This window comes from Plectropomus leopardus, chromosome 18 (genome assembly GCF_026936395.1).
Source record: "Plectropomus leopardus strain MGB_pleo_1.0 chromosome 18, ASM2693639v1, whole genome shotgun sequence".
NCBI lineage: Eukaryota > Metazoa > Chordata > Actinopteri > Perciformes > Serranidae > Plectropomus > Plectropomus leopardus.
The window spans coordinates 11,604,336-11,623,986 of NC_142193.1; the positions used below are offsets into that span (position 1 = coordinate 11,604,336).

Consider the following 19,651-nt stretch of genomic DNA (forward strand, 5'->3'; position numbering starts at 1 on the left):
CCTGATGTATTTTGTGTCATCAAACAAAACTTGAATGTCTCTTAAGATTATGTTAACCACAGACATTTTTTCAGGCATCTAACCAAAAACTCATTCAGAAAACCGCTCACTCTGAGACGAGGGAACTATGAATGGTAAAATGCTAACTCATTTCCGGGTTTTGGGCCTCACTACTGGAGCACTCTTATTGTTCAATTTATACGAGTTTGCATCATGTCACCCACCAGCAGGAGTTTTTATTGGTCTGGTGTGACGCATTGCATTCTGGTAGTTGTATGTGTCCTTTTTCTCTGGTTGTATAGCACTTATTTCAAAAGTATTTGCGTCGTCCTACTGCAGAGACACTCTTGTTTTATTAAAAGGCCATCTTTCCAGCAGTAAAATACTTCTTTAAGAGTCCCAAAGGTGGCAAGCCCCTTAAGACTAAAACAAGGCCTCTCATGGTTTTCCCTGCGTCTCGTGATACTTGTTTTATCTATATTTAATATCCAAAAGACACTTTGTTAGTGTGCACTTTACTTGCCTCCGTGTTTTCTGGCACATAATTGCACTCACTTTCCAGCACATGCAGAGACATGGCGGCTTCCTCGCAGTCCTCTGGGTGCTTTGATGAGCTAATAAAGGGGCATCTTAGGAGAAACCTGTTAATTGAAAAAGAAGGAAGTTGTGAGGAAAGTCTGAAAGGGTGTGTCCGTTTTGAGTCCTGTCAGCACCACGGACAAAAAGGATGTAAGGGTAAAGAGCAGAGGGGAGGTGGGTGGGGTCAAACAGCACCTTCTTGTTGCTATGGATGTCTTCACTTAGTTTGCGTTGCTAGGCTGCCAATTCCCTCATGTTAAGTGGAAACGTTTCCTCCCCTCTCTCCTCCGTCCAGGCACCTCATTGCTCCCTCCCTCTCCTTCTCCTTCTCCTCTAAACCAAAATAACTTCACCAACCATCTGTCACTGGGCTCACAGGTCTACTGTTGCTTAGGAACAAGTCAGACACTCACATTCATGTCTATATGCATCCTCATAACAATATATCCTCATATACCACCACTTAGATACATATCTCCACATGTGACCACAACATCAATGAAATGTGCAGTATTCAGTGTGAAGGTATAATATATATCAGCCACGAGTTCTTCAGTCGATGGAGCTTTGTTAAGGGGCAAAACTTCCTGAAATTTATCTAACAATGATGTGACAAATTTTCAAAGATTTTCTAATTAGTTCAAAGGTGTAGCATGACCATTGAAGTTTCCCCCTCCTCCACTTCGCAGCTCCTTTCCCCTTATTTGCAAATTCTTTGAAGTTGCGTTGCCTCAAAGAAGCATTGTTAGGTTTTAACTGTAGCGGAGGATTTACATATTGACAGAGAGATAAAGAGTAAGTACAAGCTACTTTCCATAATCACCCTGCAATGAATAATAGACCAGAATCAAATTGCGCAGCATTGATTTACATGCTGCCAATTAATTCGCAGGAACCAAATCCGGAGGCTAATGAGATTACTTGAGCTTATTGTACATGAAAAAAAAAACACTCCTTGTTCTGTTATCATCCATTAATAAATGATCTGAAAATAAACCACCTCCAGGCTTAGGAAAGGTATTTGTGGATGAAGCTAATCATTGTTTGTACACAAGATTGTCAGTTGGTGGCTGCAAGCTGCTTACCGAGACATCGGGAGCGTCCCAAATTTAATTTCATAGCCTTTGTTTTTAGACAAACAGCAAATTAATTTTCTGCAGACAAGTCTTGGGGAGATTTTTTCAAATTTGAGGCAGTTTTTTTCCCCATCAACATGTTGAGGTTCACCAGTGCAGCTGATAATTTCACATCAATATAAATAAAAGCAAGGTATTGTAATAAAATAGGAAAATACTGTTTCTCTGCTGTATTCTTTAATGATCATTTGAGTGTGTTCATACATAATATAATTAAGTTATATTAATTAGTTACAGCACCTGCTATCTTTTGCTGATGTAATTAGATCATAAATATCAAATTGGTGCACACAATAGTCTGTATACAGTATAAAGATAGATGACATGATAGCTCCTAAAAGTGAAGCCAAAACATCTCAATTGCCCCCTGATGGCTGGTTGCACTGACAGGGGGCCCTCTCAATTTAAGTGGATGGGTCATGGGCAAAACTAAAAACTCATGGTATAAGTCAAACTTTTTTTTTTTCAAAGATGTTTTCTGTCATTTGAGGTTGCTCTAACCACCCTGATGTTTGTTCAAGTGTTCATTTTTCTCATATAGGTTTGGTTTTAATTAAGTTATTTGATGCTATAAGCACAGGGTTTGATGTTACAACTGACAGCGGTGTTTGCCAATCAGTGCGCTTGCGGTAAATGAAGCTGCTCGTGATTGGTTGGATGGGTGTATGGGTGGGAACTTAACCACCCTGGGTCACTACTGCGCAGATTCTGGCTCTAAGTGACGCCAGCACAAGACTGCAGCAAGATTATGCAGGATATTTTGGCTTCTTTTTTGCACAGTAAGGGTAAGCTGAGACGTGTCATACATCTTTATATACAATCTATGGTGCATACTCAAGTCAGGATAGTTAAATGATTTCTAACTTGGTTAATAATCATTAGAAAATGTTATTGTGCAGAAACTAAACAAATTGCCATAATCATTACTATCAGTGCTAGTATTAGGGTATACTGCAGTGTTTGGGTGGTTGGTTTGACCCCCCCCCCGCACAGTTTGGCTGGAAATCATATCTATCAGATAGTTTTGCTGCAGCACAAACTGGCCTCTTGGATAAATTTCAAACCTACTGGGCACACATCCATCCATCAAGCAATCTGTGTTGACGTCTAGCAGATATCTGCTTACAGTCATCAGAAAAACAGGAAGAATATTGCAGACATGTCAGAATTTCACGTATGGATGAAAATCAGTTGAAATATTCATAAGTCATCTTGTAATAAAATCTCTGAAATTATTTTAAATCACAGTTGGGAGGACATTTTGATTAATTAAGCACTGACCTTGTGAGAGGGTACCGCTTTTTTTTTTTTTTTTAGCAATTCATCAAAAATGTATTAGCATTCCTTTAAAGTCTGAGAGGTAGAAATACACAGAGATAATATTGGGTAAAGTAGACTATTACATTTTTTTTATTAATCTTTTTAATCTAAGTTAAAAATCACATTATAGCACTGTACATATCAACATATTTTATTCCACAAATACTGCCTATAGATACTGGCCTGATAAAATAAAACCTTACATTATGCATGCAGAAGGAGGTAAGTGATGAGGGAGAATAACATTAGCTTCAGACAGACAGAAGAATACTGTTACTGTAAAAAGAATCAATAATGATTTCCTTACCCAAGGCTCATTTGTCAGTCTTCAGGGGTTTCACCTCCATTTAGTGGCCCGGGCAGCTGCAGTAGTTACACACAACACCTGAAAGACAAAGTGGTATTTGAACAACACATCCAATAAAAACAGAGAGCAGTCTGCTGTTCAGGGAGTTTCATTAGAGCCGCTGCCTGAGAGGAAACAGCAGGCACAGTGAAAGCGGGGGAGACAATATTTCTGATAAATATTTGCCATAGTTCAATTGTGGATTATTAATTCATGTCTTCACTTCTAAGTTATAACTTGCTGTGCCTATATTGGTCTCTCTCTCTGAGGCCCCTAAGTCACAGTGACAGTTCCCTGAGCAACAGACATCAAACTCTATAAATACCCCTTCAAAGTCGCAGATGACAACTCATTTTGATCCTCATCGGACTGAATGATTTCGGGTTTTAAATGATTTTCAACTCTTTGGTGAAAAGACTTCAAAGTTAATGAATGTCTGAATCAATATTGGTGAGGCTTTTCACTGATGTGCAGAAATGAGTGCTAGGTGTGTTTTAGAAGAGCACACTCTAAAATATCCACACTTAAAAGTCAGTCAGTTAGCCACAGTTTTCTTGAACCAAGAGACTAACAGGAAGTGCCACTTGTTTGAAATGTATTCACCTGTTGGAGGATTATTTCTTGCATGCATGCACGAGTCAAAATTCTACATTACCCAAGATAAATAAAAAAATAAATGTGCATTTAACGCAGTTTTTTTTGTTTGCATTAGAAACATATGCACTTAATAAGATAATAACTGAAACATGTAAAATAAAATAAGGATTAAACTGAAAGTCAGATTATGCCTTGTTCTAATCGACTTTTCTTATTTATTTGTTTCTACACCAGAAGAGCAGCATACTATCTGAGGCCATTTGTCTACCTCCCCTGGTGAGTTGTGGAGGTGTGGTCCACGGGGAACTCATCATCACTTTAAAACGCACGAGAGACTTGGCACAAAAGAAGCGCTCGCAGGCGAACACAGACGCAAAGGGACTGTCTCTTATTACAGCGGAAGGAAACACGGAAGACCCACTTCACGTCAGGAAAACGTGGACTTTAAGTTGAAGAAACTTACTTTTGGCTGCAGCTGATGCGACGCTCTGTGACTACAGCAACGGCCCGGTGATGTGGATGTCATTACGCACTCAGGCTGCAAAACTCGATGTTTGCCTGTAGACTTGGACTTTAAACTGCGAATTCTTTTGGGGATTTCTTCCTCTTATATTTGTCTGAACAGTCACATGACGCAAAGTTTTTCTTGGAGTCCAGGTTTTGCAGTGAGACTGTGTGCCTGCCGAGTGGAGTCGCGTGCCTGCTTGCTGCTGCTTGCTCGCTCGCAAGGAAACATGAACGTCTCTTTCTTCGACGTGACCCAGGGCGCGCTGTTTAACGGGAGCCAGACCCTGGCCGGGACTCTGGCGACATACTCCGGCAATGGCACTACCAACGTGGTGACCGGCGACGGCGGGGGGTCTCTGGTGCTAGTGCAAGACGAGCGCAAACTCTTCGTCATGCGTGTGGTGCAAATCGCGGTGCTGTGCGTGTTGTCGCTCACGGTCGTCTTCGGTATATTTTTCCTTGGCTGCAACCTGATGATCAAATCAGAGAGCATGATTAACTTCCTGGTGAAGGACCGGAGACCCTCCAAAGATGTGGAGACGGTCATGATCGGGCTAAGCTAGAGCACGGAGAGCAGATACTGTGGAGAAGTGGAGCCAGTGTGAGGATCTGGTGCGCTTTTCCTACAGCAGGTCAAGATCTGCATCTGCATGTACTTCTCCAACACGCTCTCTTTGTGTGTCTTAGTGAGGAAAGATATGCAAAAACTTTTTCGCATCTCCTTCCGAAAAACGACAGAAAAGTAGTCCAGCGACCAATGTCCGTGCGTAAAGTTTGTGCGTAAAACACGGGAAATTGTTTACACGTGGGCCGATCTGTTGAATCTTTTGATTGAATTTAATGTTGCCAACTTGATCAAAGTGATGGAAATGTTTACAAACTGTTACCTCATTTTTTGTCCAGTTAGCTTTTCTGTTTTTTGTAAATTTGAAATGATTGTAAATGAATGTTTTCAAAACTGTCAAAAAGCATGACTGTAAATTCTTTATAGTTCCACGTCTGACAGTGCACGTTGTGGACGTGGTGGACATGTGGGTATTCTCTATACAAATTATTTTTCTTGGTCTCGTTTGGTTAATAAATACTGAAATCTTTGCACGTTTTTCAAGGAACTCCGTCACAGCTTTATGGAGTGGTTCTGGTCCTGTTTGGCATGCTCGCTAATTGATATGTAAAGTGATTTTTGGAACCGTTTTGCACTTTTGAAACCACTGATGCTGCATGAATTATTTTGTACCAAAAAACTTGAAATTGCAGCATGCAATTAAAACATTAAAATTACCATATAAAGCTTTGTCATTTGTTAATTACCATAAATGTTTCCTCCAATATTGTGTTTGCATTTTAACTTACTGAATTCGTACCGCACCAATCTCTAGAAAAACGTGTTACTTTTTAGGGCTGGGCAATAGAGCGATATTATACTGATATCGTGATATGAGACTAGACGTCATCTTAGATTTTGGATATCAAAATATATTAAGTGTTGTCTTTACCTGGTTTTAATGGATGCATTACAGTAAAGTGATGTCATTTTCTAAGCTTCAAGGTATTTCATCAAAAACATGATGATTTTCGAGTTTCTTCATATTGTCCAGCCCTCTTACCTTTTAATTTCTAATTCAAATCAAATCAATAAAAGAAAAAAATTGATCTAAACAAACCAGTGTTCTCTAATCCACCTCTCCTCTTACATCTAATCAGATATACCATATATATGATATAGGCAAAAGATGAAAGCATGAACTGAATATCAGGGGCGCCAGTGGGGGGGTCTGGTGGATCCTTATCGGTATTGTCTTTTTCAAGCTCATTTTGATAATTTTTTTTCTTACTCTGCCATCTTTTTTAGAAAGATTATGAATTGTAATGAGAAAAAAAATAGTGCAAGTGCACAGTGCAAGTACAAATGGAATGACAAATTATTTCATCTGGGGCTTTTTTTAGGCCTATTATCATTTTTGAAAAATACATATAGCCTATATATATAGATACGGGGTTGTTTAAAAGATATTCACGGCTGAAGCTTTGGACGCCCACGCCTAACGATGCCACTGCTAAATACATTAACACACTCTTGTAGGTGCTCTTTTAAATTGAAATTCGGTCATTTTATGAATGTTCAGGAAGTTACTAAGACAACATCTTACAAAGCTTAAAATGAAGACAAAAAATAAAAAATAAAGATGACATGAAACAAGCACTTTTAATACTTAGGCACTCAGTTGAAGCAGCTTGGCACTTATTGCTGCTTTATATAGAGAGGTGATGAGAGGCCGGGCTGAGTTATCCATCTTGTAGACAACAGGCTGCCGAGCTCATATTGGCTTCACAGCTCTTAATCTGATCTCTCTGAACAGTGACCAGCTGCAATCAAGGGACATTCAGGCTCACCCTGACCACTTAACTTCCCAGCAGCCCCCACTGCATCTTAAGAGTAAAAGTATGGCATTCAAAGCTCATGTTCTTGTTCTTTTGTGCCATCTGAAAATTTATAAAAGAGAGCATAAATGTGAATATACAAGAAGTGAGAGAAAATGAGGATTTCAAACAAAGAGGACACCCATAAAGTGTCCATGTGCTTTAAGATGTCATTACTCTTACTGGCCTTTGTGTCTTCCTTTCCTTTCTCAAGAAAAAAATTCTATTTTGGCCAGACAGAAAACTCTGAGAGTGTCATTATGGGTGTCAGATATTAGGTTTCCGTTGTATCTAGCTCAGCATTTTGCTTCAATTTCACCTCTATTTCTTCTGTATTTCTTTCTGCACCCCCCTTACTTCTCTCTCGTGCCCCACTCAGTAGAAACCAATGTTCTCATTATTATTTCAGTACTTGTTAGGAGAGCTGGGGTAGATGGATCCTTACAAACACACCCATGCATCCACACATGTGCCCATTCACCGTGCACACATTGGACACTGATGTGCAACAGACCAGCAAATTCTGACCTCAACCACAAGTATCTCAGAAAAACAACATTAATAAATAAACTCATTAGATAATTAGACTTAAACGGCTGAGAACTTAATCTGTTTCAGACACAACACACATAATGCATGCATAAAAAAAATACTGTGTATTTAACATGTTGACATGGTGCAACCTGTGTGTGAAGTGCATTATTGTTGTGGACAAGGCAGAGAGCAATTAATATGAAAGAAGAAATGATTCAGGCTTTTAAAGATCAAGGGTTACAGCCTGATTATCACATTTTCTTTTGCAGCCTGACACTATAAGCATTCACAGAGACTGTGAATTCACTCAAAATATTAACTTCAGATACAAGATTTATCAGTACATTTGAAGCGAGTTGTTTTTTTTTGTTACCACACAGTGAGCCATTTATATCAACACAGGGAGCAGGTCCTCGTCCATGAAAGTGCCATGTTTTTACAGAAGCCCAGAACTGTCAGGCCAGACACCAGCTCTATAGGGCCATACGTGCTTTTGTATAGGCCATCATAGTTTGCGACCCCTCCACAACAGGGGCGTTGGAAAATTACAAGATTTTTTTGTTTTTTTTAATATATGAAACTTTATGTAGTGTTTTTACAATTTTGAGTCTGTCTTGGAGAAAAGGAGACCTTAGCAGATAATTCAGCTCCCTGTAAAAACCTCCCAATAAATAAACTAGAAGAACTTCTAACCAGGAGAAGTTTAAGCTGGTTGCAATCTGCAATCCTTACTGCTACATGTAATTAAAATCCCCCCAAATCTTACACACTTGTCCTGTAAGACGTCACACAGGAATATCTACTGCAATAAATGCAGTAATTTTGGTGAAGAGAGAGCTGCTATTAGGGACATTTATGGCAGTTCTTTGTGAGCCTGACACTTTTCTTCCACAGTCTGTAATGTAATCTTCAGGGTAAAAATAAATATGATTGTGCTGGTGTGGTTGCATGTACTTGTTGGAAATAATGAAGAATGCTATTTTTGGAGATAAGTGAATTGTTCAGTTAATCACTCGGTACACGAAAACTCAGTTTAAAAAGATATTGCACAGTAGCTCAGGCATTGCGTCAGTGCAGGCACAGGGTGAGTAAGGGGCTCAGTTAGGGGAGGGCTGATTGACAGAGGCCCTGGAATATAGCACTGGTTATAGATGCATATTATTTTGCTGTTGTCAGGTGGCTCAAAAGTTTCTAGCAGCACCCCTGCCTGAAGTTAGCCTAGTTTCAGACCTCTTGTGCATATATATATATTTTTTCACCCTTATTTAAATATATCTGGTGTTGTGCTCATTGCGGCCTGTTTCCTCGGTTGGACAAACAATTGAGTCAATCAGAGCTTTGTAGGCCGAGATGTCAGAATATCAGAACAGGAACATCGCCATTCTGTGCCACAACCAGCAAAATAGCAACAGTAAAAGCATGGTCAAGATCAGCAAAGCAATAACAAGTTGTTGTAAGATGATTTACAGATCATAACAATTCTTATTTCTTCGATCCACATGGCAATTGTCAAGTACTTGTAGCAGCTGCTAACGCTGGCCATTTATGTATGGTGTGAAAACAACAGCGACAGGATGGATATGTCACTCACTGGCAATTCAGCAAGACTGCAACCACAGAAACATAGCAGCGTGCATCATACTCTGTAGCAGAACAGTGACTACATCAATGTAAACATATCTGGTAGGATTGACATTTAGCCTTTAAGGAGGTACTTAAACATGTTTTTTGAGCACTAAACTATATGATACAACTGCACTGTTATGAAATACAACAGGCTGGTGTCAAAGGAGGCTGGTTTTAAAGGAGCTGCATATAACAGGGATGCACGATATTGGATTTTTTTACCAATAGCTGATATGCCAATATATACCAACTCATTTGGCTAAAAACCGATATTGATATATCCTCTTTTTTCCCACCTAATTTTAGTGACCATCAAGTCTCTTCTGTAGTGGAATTAACATCATATAATGCGTACTGTTATTGTGATGGCTAACCCGCAGATGGAGACATGAAATACAATGCTTTTCAATGTATGTAATATTCACTCATTGCACAAAATAAGAAAAATGCTTAAACTTAAGGGTTGATGTTTTACATATGTTCATTCTGTCAGTTCAAAAAACTCAAAAAACTGAATAATTAAAAAATACTGATATGTCACATCGGCTGCAGAAATCAGCATGTTGGCCAATACTGAGTATGCCAACATTATCAAGCATCCCTTGTATGTGACATTTAACGTCTGATCTGGGATTGTCTGCACACTGCTCTCAACACTGAGGTGGCTGAGGCAGCTAAAATCATTAACACTGCAAACAGTACTAACATCAGAAAAGTGCTGAGTGCGGACGGTGGGCACTACACTCTATGTCTGTAAATGTATATCTTCAAAAGAACTAGTCAAATACTGCCTCACACCCCAACTTTAGCCCCTTGTCCAATTTTAGTACTGTTAATAATTTCTGCAGTGGGTGGAGTTAGGCTCAGACCTGACTCTTAAGTTATATTTAAAAAAATGCTATGCAAAACCATCACCTGAAAAGCCCCAGACTGAAAAGTTTGGCTGTATGCAATTATTTATTTCTAGTTGCTATAACTAATTTAAAATTGGCTGAATAAATAAGTGTATTAAAAACAACAGCAGAGGCTCTCCAAGGCCCCTCTAACCCTTTACAAAGGCACAAAATGGTTTAGTCCGCCCTTGCTCTATAATTTGTCACTAAATGCTGGAGCTGAATGAGTGACTGTTTATGCTGCTGCTGAAACACCGACGGACAGTCATGTCTTTCTCAAAGAATAAAGTGGGGTTCCAAAATAGAAAAGGAAAAAAAGGAAAGGGAAAGAAAGAAAACTATGGGAAACAGTTTTTGACTGATTTCTCTCAAAGGAAAGGAGAACATAAGTGGTGCAGTTTAAAAATAATGTATCCCATATCAGCAGTTGTTAAGCTTGAAAGACAGCCAGGAATTAAACTTGGAGCAAATTTGCATTGTAGAACATGAATTAATCAGTATCATAAATTTGCATCATAACTGTGTTGTATGGCAGTATATCTATCAACAGTCAACACTAGCAAAGCTTAACATCATGAACCATATGGCCCTCAGTTCATGAAAAAAAACACAGAGAGTGAGACAGCAGCAGGTCTCTCTTCATCTCCTGTTAATGTTACTGAGGATGTCAGACAACAAGGTGGGCTCACGAGGAAGCTACCAAAGTTATTCAAAGCAATCATTTTTAGCAGTTACAACTAAGAGGAGCTTAACAGCACTAACATTAAGCTGCCTGTAACATTGTTTGTTAAAGTTAAGAGGCTAATGCTTTGTCTGTCATTGTAGCATCTTGCAAGAAAACGGGATGGAGGATGATGGAAGTGAAAGGAGCAACGAAAATGAATGTTGCTCTTAGGGTACCATAGACTGTATATAAAGATGGACGACATGACAGCTCCTAAAACCGAAGCCAAATATCTTGATCGCCTCCTGGTGGCTGGCTGCAGTATATATCATTAACCCCATCCTAGCGGATGGGACATGGGCCAAACAAAAAAAGTACATGTCAAATAAATTTCACTGTTTGCTCAATTTTCGTTTTTCTGATAGCACGTTGTGATTGATCAGCTGGTTGTATAGGCAGGAACTCCACACCTCAGACATCTCTACTGCGCAGACTCTGGCTCCAAATGACATCACCAGCACAATGATAGCAGATGCGCTGTCTATGTATTCATTAAGTCTGTGGAGGGTACTGAGAAGATGAGGATAGGACAATACAGTCCAGAATTTAGTGCTTCACCCTTGTTTTACACAGCACAAAACCAGCATCACACAATTAGCACTGACACTGAACGTTGCAATTTAACACACATCACTGATGCAGAATTACTGCTAATGAATACATTAGGGAGACTGCAGTTTCTGCAAAACCCACTTATTATGACCACAATGTGGCTAAAAAGCCAATGTTTCTTCATGAGTTCATTAAAGCAGTTAAAAACACATTATTTTTCTCTGATTCTTCTGTGTAAGTCTTGTAACTTTCTTAAGTCTTTTCCTTGACTTGGCTGAATGTCAATGAGAATTACTCACCATCTTGCCTAAGATCCACTAAAAGTTCTTCTTTTCTCACTTCAGAGGCACTACGAGTCGCCCACTACCACTGAGCATATGCTAAAGAGTTAGCATGGAGCACCACCCATGTGTCCACAATCTGTTGCGGACACATGGATGGTGCTCATTATGGTGCTTCTCTTTTCCCAACTGAATGATCTGCAATAATCATGGTGTATTTATTTGAGAAGGAAGTCGTGTGCTGTTGTGGGACCACAAGCCGGACTGCTTGGCAAGGTTGAGCTGTAGTTGATTATAATAAGAGCATGAAGAGGGTATTAATAGGCTAATGGTGCAGTAGCGGTGTGGGAACAAAACACTAACATGTTAACCCTTCACCCTAATCATAGTGCGCAGTTGTTGTGTTTCGAGCATTCTCTCTATAGGCTAATATACATTTGCTTGTCAGGAAGCGTCACCACTGACCTTTTACAGCAGAGAACTCATGGAAAATAATGAACTAAGCGCTGGCCATGAAATCAGGACGGAAATAATGGAAATAATTAAACCACCAGTGGCATTCAGCACTTAACTGTGATAAGTTAGCTCTTCCAGGAAGCTTGGCTTTGAGTGAAAATACCTAATATATCACAGTGAAGGCAGAAGTTCTCTTGTTGTGCTCCCTTTTTAACCCGAAAAGTTTAACACAATACAGATTTGTCGGTGTAGGCGACACTGTGTGTGAAAGCCTTTTCAAATTCCCATGGTATTTTTGATTAGAGGACATGATGCACAAAAGATCTGTTTTCTATGCCGACACAGGTCCCACAAGGATGAAGTGGCCTTTCTCAGCCCCATTCAATCTGTTTCTAATGGGATGTGTTGTATTCAAAGGAGGAAGCAATAACAATTCATGCAATGAAGTTGAGGAATGGCAACGGTATCTCAGATCTCACACAGGTGAGTGGATGTGAACACCCTTTTCTCTCTCTCCCTTTGGCACACGCGCACACACACACGCACACACACATACACACACAAAGTAATATGACTTGACTATAATTGCAAAAGGTGTCATCAGTGCCCCCTCGGCATCTAACAGGTTTTTTTTCGCATGCCTCTGGTGAATGAGGGATCCAAAAATTGAGAAAATTCTTGATGAATGTAAGTAAAAGAGGTCAGGATTTCACAACACCAAACTATATCAAAACATTTATTCACAAATTCTCACACAACTCCTGCAGTAAAACTAGTCAAGTCTCATTTATCTAGTCCTAGGCTTTGTGTTTCCCAAACAGATGCACTGTTGCTATAACCTTAGTATTTAAAACTGAAATGAAAGTTTATCTTATCTTTGCTCTTCTCAAAGCCAGACTCCATGGACAAAAACAGCAATTTCACCTCTCTGCACATGGGAGATGCTGGTCTACCTCTGTGTTGATCAGTTGGTTTGTTTGTGTCATGCAATAACGTGAAACAAACATACATACACTGAAAAGCACTGTCCTTAATGTCTCCCTCTGCTGGTGGTAAAAGTATGCATAATATACTATTAATTCCGCTACAGAAGAAACTTTATGTTCAATAAAATTAGGTGGGGAAAAAGTGGATATATATAGATAACAGTTATCAGCCAAACGAGTTGTTACATATAGGCATATTGGCTATCGGCAAAAAAAACAATATCGTGCATCCCTAGTTGAGTAATTAATATACAAATTCTCATTTGATGGGACAAGTATTCCTTTAAAGCAATTCTGTTCATTTTCTTAGTTGTTTTGAGACCCCTCACCTCCTTGAACCCTTTGAAACGGATAGTATCCCCCCCCCCCAAAAAATAATAAAAGCACTGTAAACACACACGAGTCCATGCACAAATGCACACACATACGGAAAAACATACACACACCTTTCCTCCAAATCACCCTGGGCAAATTGTGCTGCATCCAATTCAACAGGGAACCAACTGTCCTCGCATCCAGTCTCATGAAATTTTAAACAAATCCATTATGCGCAGGCAAATGAACAACAAACAACAAAATTGCCTCATTCTTTTCATTACCCAGAACACTATGAAGTTGCTGATTACGCACACACACACGCATGCACACACACACACACACACACACACACACACTTAGCTCAATTAACACATTTCAAACCATCCACAAAATGATACACTCATATCATATTGCACTCACAAATGTGTTTTTTATGCAGCACATCTTCTCAGCATGAATGTGAGCATCATTTGCCAATGAGACTGTTGTTGATTTCACAGTAAGACTCTGCTGTCAGCTATAAACAAGGTGTTGTGTCCTGTTTTTGGTTGATGTGATGTGTCACTGTGGTTTTTTATCTACCTGGTCCTGAACTCCCCCTGGCAGCATTTTAGTGTATCTCACTCCAGCAGCTCTGACCCTTCCTCTCCTGATGCCTTTTATCTGTCCGCAGTCTCAACGATTTCTCCCTCAGTCACTACGAACCAGCAGCACTGTTGAATTCATACAAACATATGTTGTCATGTAGTAATAGAAGAAACTGAAAAAAAAAATTAATAATAAAATGAGAATTAAGAGGAAATGTGGCTCTGACAAAAGCAGAAGGAATTTGCCAGTGAAAATAGGGAACAGCAAAAGCTCTGAAGTGAAAAGAATTAATTATCCTCCTTCTCACAAATTTCTCAGCGGATGTGAACACTTATTTTATTTGTGTGCTTTATTAAAGCTGGGTATGTAGTTTTTCTGGAAACACATATTTAATTTAATGTTACTGCATAGCTCTTTCACTGTTAATCAGACCCCCAAAACGACAACAAGCTGGCTATCAAACCCTGCTGTCAATCCTCTTCACTTTCTGCCATCGTGGACTGTTTTGCCGGGGAGAAGGGAGAGCTTGAAGTTGTTGGTTCAGGCATGGACCTACTCACTCCAAAGTCATCAAATACCGATGCTTGGTCAGTGGTCTCACACCTCAAACTTTGATGCTATAGGTACCCCTCATTCATCAGTGTTGGGTGATTGTCTATTTACACACATTACATACATTGTGTCTTTTGTTTTTTATAGGAAATGTACAGTTTCCGCTGGTTAAATGTATACAATATTTTTTTTCAAAATAAACTTCCTACATAGGTAAAAATGTTCAATATTAGGTTTACTTCCTTAGGTTTAAGCAATAAAAGTGCAAGGCTATGTTTGTCTCATACCTCTGCTAAAGGGAATCCCTTTAGGTAAGTTTCTAATGTTGCGGGGCCTCTGGCCAGGGGACATTATATGGTAAGTAGGGAGTGAGACTGGGTAAGTGCAACGTAAGTAACAAAGTCCAGAATCGGCACTGTCCAAGATGAGATTTTTGCCGAATGATGTCAAAATAAAACTGCCTACCCCCAGCTTTAAAAGCAAAATATTGATCACAACAGTAATCTCAAGGAGGTGGTGGTTTTGCACTCTTAAAAGGCGTGACTCCATTTTGTATGAGTCACAACAAACAATATGCAAATTATTACTCAGTATTCACTGTTCTGGATCTCACACGTGGTATTTTGTGTTAGGAGCTTAATCATATTCAGAAGGAACAGATGTCTGCATTAAACTGACACAAACGGAGAGAAAGCCAGTGGTAGTGTGATCGTTAGCAGCACAGTATAGTCTGATTATGCTCTGCAGCTTTTATGCATGAGACAAAAAGAGGCAGAGCAGGCACATCAGTGAGTGACTCACTGTTACAGATAGTTTGTGATTTCATTGAGGAAATCATAAACTATTGTAAATTAAATCATCTAATGAGCCTCCAACCCGAAGGAAAGTTTTAGATGGAGCATAATAACACAAAGGCTCATTGTCTGTGCAGGCCTTCGGCAGTAAGGTTAAATCTAATTCTCATGAGGGATGGCGAGTCATACGTTGCACTAAACCATCTTCCATCTCTGTTTCTGTATTTAATCGAGGATCACGTCCAGGTCAATCCTGCATCTGGATATGTGCGCTGATCCAGTTGGAGTGAGGAGACAGCTCGGCACTGGGGGATCAGAACAGAAGAAGGGAGCCTGGCAGAGGATGTGTCTGATTAAGTCAGTGTACACAGAGGAACACTGGAGAGAGGGAGCTGAGACACAATGACACCAGCTTGGCTGCCTTAGATGGAGCTGATCACCATGGGACTAATCAAGCACACAATAAACAAAAAGCAAAACATCCAACAGAGAGAGGCCTCATTCTAAAACATTAATATGCTCCTCTCTAATGACCGCGTCCTCTCAAGGGAATGGTGGGTATCACATCCCATTGATTTCCACTGAAAATCACTTGTATTGACCAGAAACCGGTGCACTGGTCTGCAGCACCATTGCAAACCCTTCCCATTGCCTGCGCCACACCTCCCCCAACCGCTCACATTTAAATGGCCAAATCCAAGATAATTGGTGTCTGCATCTAACTAGTTTATTATGTATTAATAAACTCACAGTGTGCATGGAGACGTGTTAATTGGCTCGAATTGGTGGTAGGCACTATACAAAGCTTGCCCACAGCCCGGGGAGGAGGTGGTGGTGTTGGGGAGCGTCTGTCAGTCAGCCCTCCTCCTTAGGGAGAAGAGAAAAAGAAGAGAGTGAGAGGAGATATATTCAAAGCCTTATCTCACATTGCTTCCCTGGCTCTCTTTCCAACTCATCCCTACATGCCAGACAGCGGAGTGCCAAAGAGAATAACATCCACCCTGTCTCTGCGCTGCCCTTCACTCTATTTCAGCTCTGTCGTGTCACTCTTGTGCTCTTGTCATCGCTATATGTTATCTCTTCCTCTCTTCCTTGTTGTTATGTCACCATTACAGAACATTGCTGCTGAGATGAATCCAAACTTTTGCTTTCCTGACACCAGATGGCCTCTGGTGAGATGGCATCAAGCCTCTCTGACTGTTCAGTTGCTCTAATCAGACATTTACTAATAGCCCGTCGCAGGGGTCAATCAGAATTAATTACAACACAACGGAAAACTTATTTTGACTCTGTGAACGTACACTGGACAACAACCTGTGGCCATCTATTGTTGAACAGTGTCTTGCGGCTGTGAGCGGTGCACATTTATCAGTGACAGACAGCGAGAGGAAGAGGACGACATAGAACCTTAAAAAAAAAATTGATTGTACTATTCGCTGACATTATCTAAACAAACCTTGCGCCACGCACGTACACCCACACATGATTGCGAACACACACACTGCTACCAACACATAAGGGCTGCAGGGTGGTGTTGCCATAGGAACGGGAAAAGGTAATGGCCATGTTCTTGAGCTGATGCCGCAGGGGGTGAGGGGCAAAAGAGGTGTGTGTGTGTGTGTGTGTGTGTGTGTGTGAGGGAGGTGGTGGAAGTGAGTCAGACTTATGGACTAATGATAACAGCTTTAACTTCAAATCTGCCATCTTACTGTCAGCATCCCCGCGACTGATGGTGGCGACAACTCCTGAGAACACCTGAGCACTAATAGGATAACATTTGAAGAAGTTTTAGCCAACAGTAATGCCATGCCATGTGCTTTTAATGCCTTCGGCAGAACATCCAGCTAATGTGGTTAATGCTGTTAGCTTTGATGCAGAGAGAACTGCTGGGCATCTTCATGCATGGCCTTCCCACTCCACCCATGGGGTATGAATAAATGATCCCTAATGCAATGGGCTAAACCTTTAACCAGCACTGATGACCATCTGTGAGTGTGTGTGTGCTTGAGTGTGATTAAATATTGCTGAGAAGTGCAAATAATTAAATCATACCTCAGCAGCCCAGTCCCTAGAGCAAGCTGATTAAGAAAGCTCCAGGGTCTCATTCATATTTGACATATATCACACATGCATATATGAATTCTGAAATGTTCTTATAAAAACCTAAAGATACTCAGAGTGAGTCTGTATCATGACCATGTCTAATAATAACAATAATAATTATAAAAGAAGGTCTTATGTTGATATTAAGGCTGTTGGCGTTAACGTGTTAATATTTTTTAAAATTGCGTTAGTCATGGGCGATCCTGGCCTGGTCTTAAAGCAGCTGTAACAGGCTGAGTTTTAAAGCTACAATGATGATACTGGTATCATGTGAAACTAGAAGGAATCCAGTGGTACCAACCATGTCATGCTTGGTTTTCAGGAAGGGGGCTAAATAACGCTCCAAAGTTAGGATAAATTTTGGCAATGAAAAATGGTATGGTCATTTTACCGGGGTCCACTGACCTCTGACCTCAAGATATCTGAGTGAGAAAGGGCTCTCTGGATCCCCTTTACAGATATGCCCACTTTATGCTAGCCCCATGCAGTTTTGGGCAAAAACAATGCAGTTTTTCCCATGCAGTATAAGTATTCGCCTACTGTATTTGAATATTTCTGTATATTGGAGTCCCTAAACAGTCTTGAAGTTGTTGCCACATACAAGCAGAGCATGGAGGTGCAGCTGATCAGACAATGTCAGTGGGCACCTGTATCACCAAAGACTGAAAAACACTATTTTAGAATGTCAGAATCACTACGGACCTGTGGATGAAACTAAACCAAAGAAGTAAACTACTGCGCTATTAAATGGTTTGCAACTGACCGCAGACCAGCCAACATCAAACAATAAATGCTGTTATTTGAGCCCCAATCAAGACAATCTGGTGAGACTTGCTTTACCTCGTTAATATGGACTTCAAAACGGTTTTGAATTGTTAAATAATGGAATTGTAAACACGTAATAAAATATGTGATTAATCACAATTAACTATAAAAAATCTAGCAATTAATGCCACCTAAAAAAGTTACTGACAGCCCCACTTGATAAACAGTATGTCACAGTATGGCAGTAGTAGTATGTCATTACTAGAGTACTGTTCTTAAGGCCAGCTTTGGGATACTTTTAATTTACTTTTCATTTTATGCTGTAAAGTGGAAAACATGTAAGTAAACAGTAGAAAGCAGCATGGAGGCCCTTGAACACTTAACTGGTGGTTACTTTTGTATGAAGAAATGTCTTACTTATTCAGACTCTCTTTCCACAGTGCAGACTAAATTAGATCATTGTCTGAGTGCTGCTTCGGCAGAAACAGATGTTTTTTTGTGACGACGCCTCATTCCATTTCACAGGTGAAGGGGCTAAAATTAGCATGTTCACCCAAGTGTTGTATTTCCATCACGGCCGATTGGAGCCGGAGCTGATAAATACCCATGAATGCTGCAAAGTCATTTGACCCAGGTGTGAATGATGATTATAAACTTCCCCATGACATAAAAATGGTTCGCAGTTTCTTTGCACACCGGGAAAAGAGCTATACATTTACCCAAAAGTCCATACACTTCTGAGGGTAATGTTGCACTTTTTACTCCACTGCATGTATTTGGCAGTTACAGTTAGTAAGTTACATTTCAGATCAGGATTTTAATAAAAAAACATAATAGACTAGTTCAGGAATGACTCCTGAAACCTTGAGATAGTTAGCATTTTGCACTCCCGTTTCCCTCCTCTCAAAGTCAGTGGGTTATTTATTAATGGGTTTTTGGTTAGATGCCTGACATAAGGTCTGTGGATAACACAAGCTTAAAAGACTTTCACGTTTTGTTCTACAACATGAAGTACATCGGTAATATGCCAGTCACAAACTTTGAAGCTTTCAAGGCTGTTTCTTTAAAAGGCAGCTGCTAACAAGGGGCTAACTGAGACTGCATTGCATCATCAAGCTTTACAGCCTTGTTGTGGTAGTGACATTGAAGTCATGCAACCGTGGTATAGTAAGTTTTTTGGCTAATTATAGCTTTGTATTTCCTATAATTGCAATTACGCTTTAAAACTCAGAAATGTGGTGGTAATTTCCGAAGATTACCTTGCTGAACAAAACATGTAAGTATCATATACATTTGTTTCCCAAAGAGCTTTTTTTCTGCAATAATCCAAAATCGAATTGAAAAATTGCATAGGCTTCTGATGAGGGAACCAGGGTGACGCTAACTTCCACATCAGCCTACATTAAAAAAAAGTAATCCCTGCAGCATGATGTCATTGATATAACTTAAACTACCCAACAGCAAATTAAAGTAGTTACAATTTGCTTTAGTTTGTCCAATCACAGCATTTAAGTCCTGCATATACACTGATGTATCAGCTATTATGATCCAATAATAACATAACACTGACATG

The 19,651-nt window shown here is 40.0% G+C and overlaps 1 protein-coding gene and 1 long non-coding RNA gene across 2 annotated transcripts in view; one reads left to right on the plus strand and one right to left on the minus strand.

The window, feature by feature from the left end:
* The window catches only part of LOC148186440 (uncharacterized), a 27,392-nt gene continuing 7,741 nt past the window's right edge, over nt 1–19,651 (minus strand). Inside the window, exons 3-5 of the long non-coding RNA XR_015774876.1 lie at nt 15,961–16,077; nt 3,343–3,420; nt 1–641 (exon numbers count right to left, since the gene is read on the minus strand). This is a non-coding gene — a long non-coding RNA (uncharacterized LOC148186440). The remainder of the gene's footprint in view (nt 642–3,342; nt 3,421–15,960; nt 16,078–19,651) is intronic.
* Nucleotides 4,316–5,769, plus strand: rprml (reprimo-like). The gene has a single exon (XM_088069024.1). The coding sequence runs from the start codon at nt 4,608–4,610 to the stop codon at nt 5,046–5,048; it is 441 nt and encodes a 146-aa protein (XP_087925150.1). The 5' UTR covers nt 4,316–4,607; the 3' UTR covers nt 5,049–5,769.

Excerpts from the sequence above, each read along its gene's own strand:
- rprml (XM_088069024.1), top strand. The coding sequence starts at position 4,608 with ATGACGCAAAGTTTTTCTTGGAGTCCAGGTTTTGCAGTGAGACTGTGT.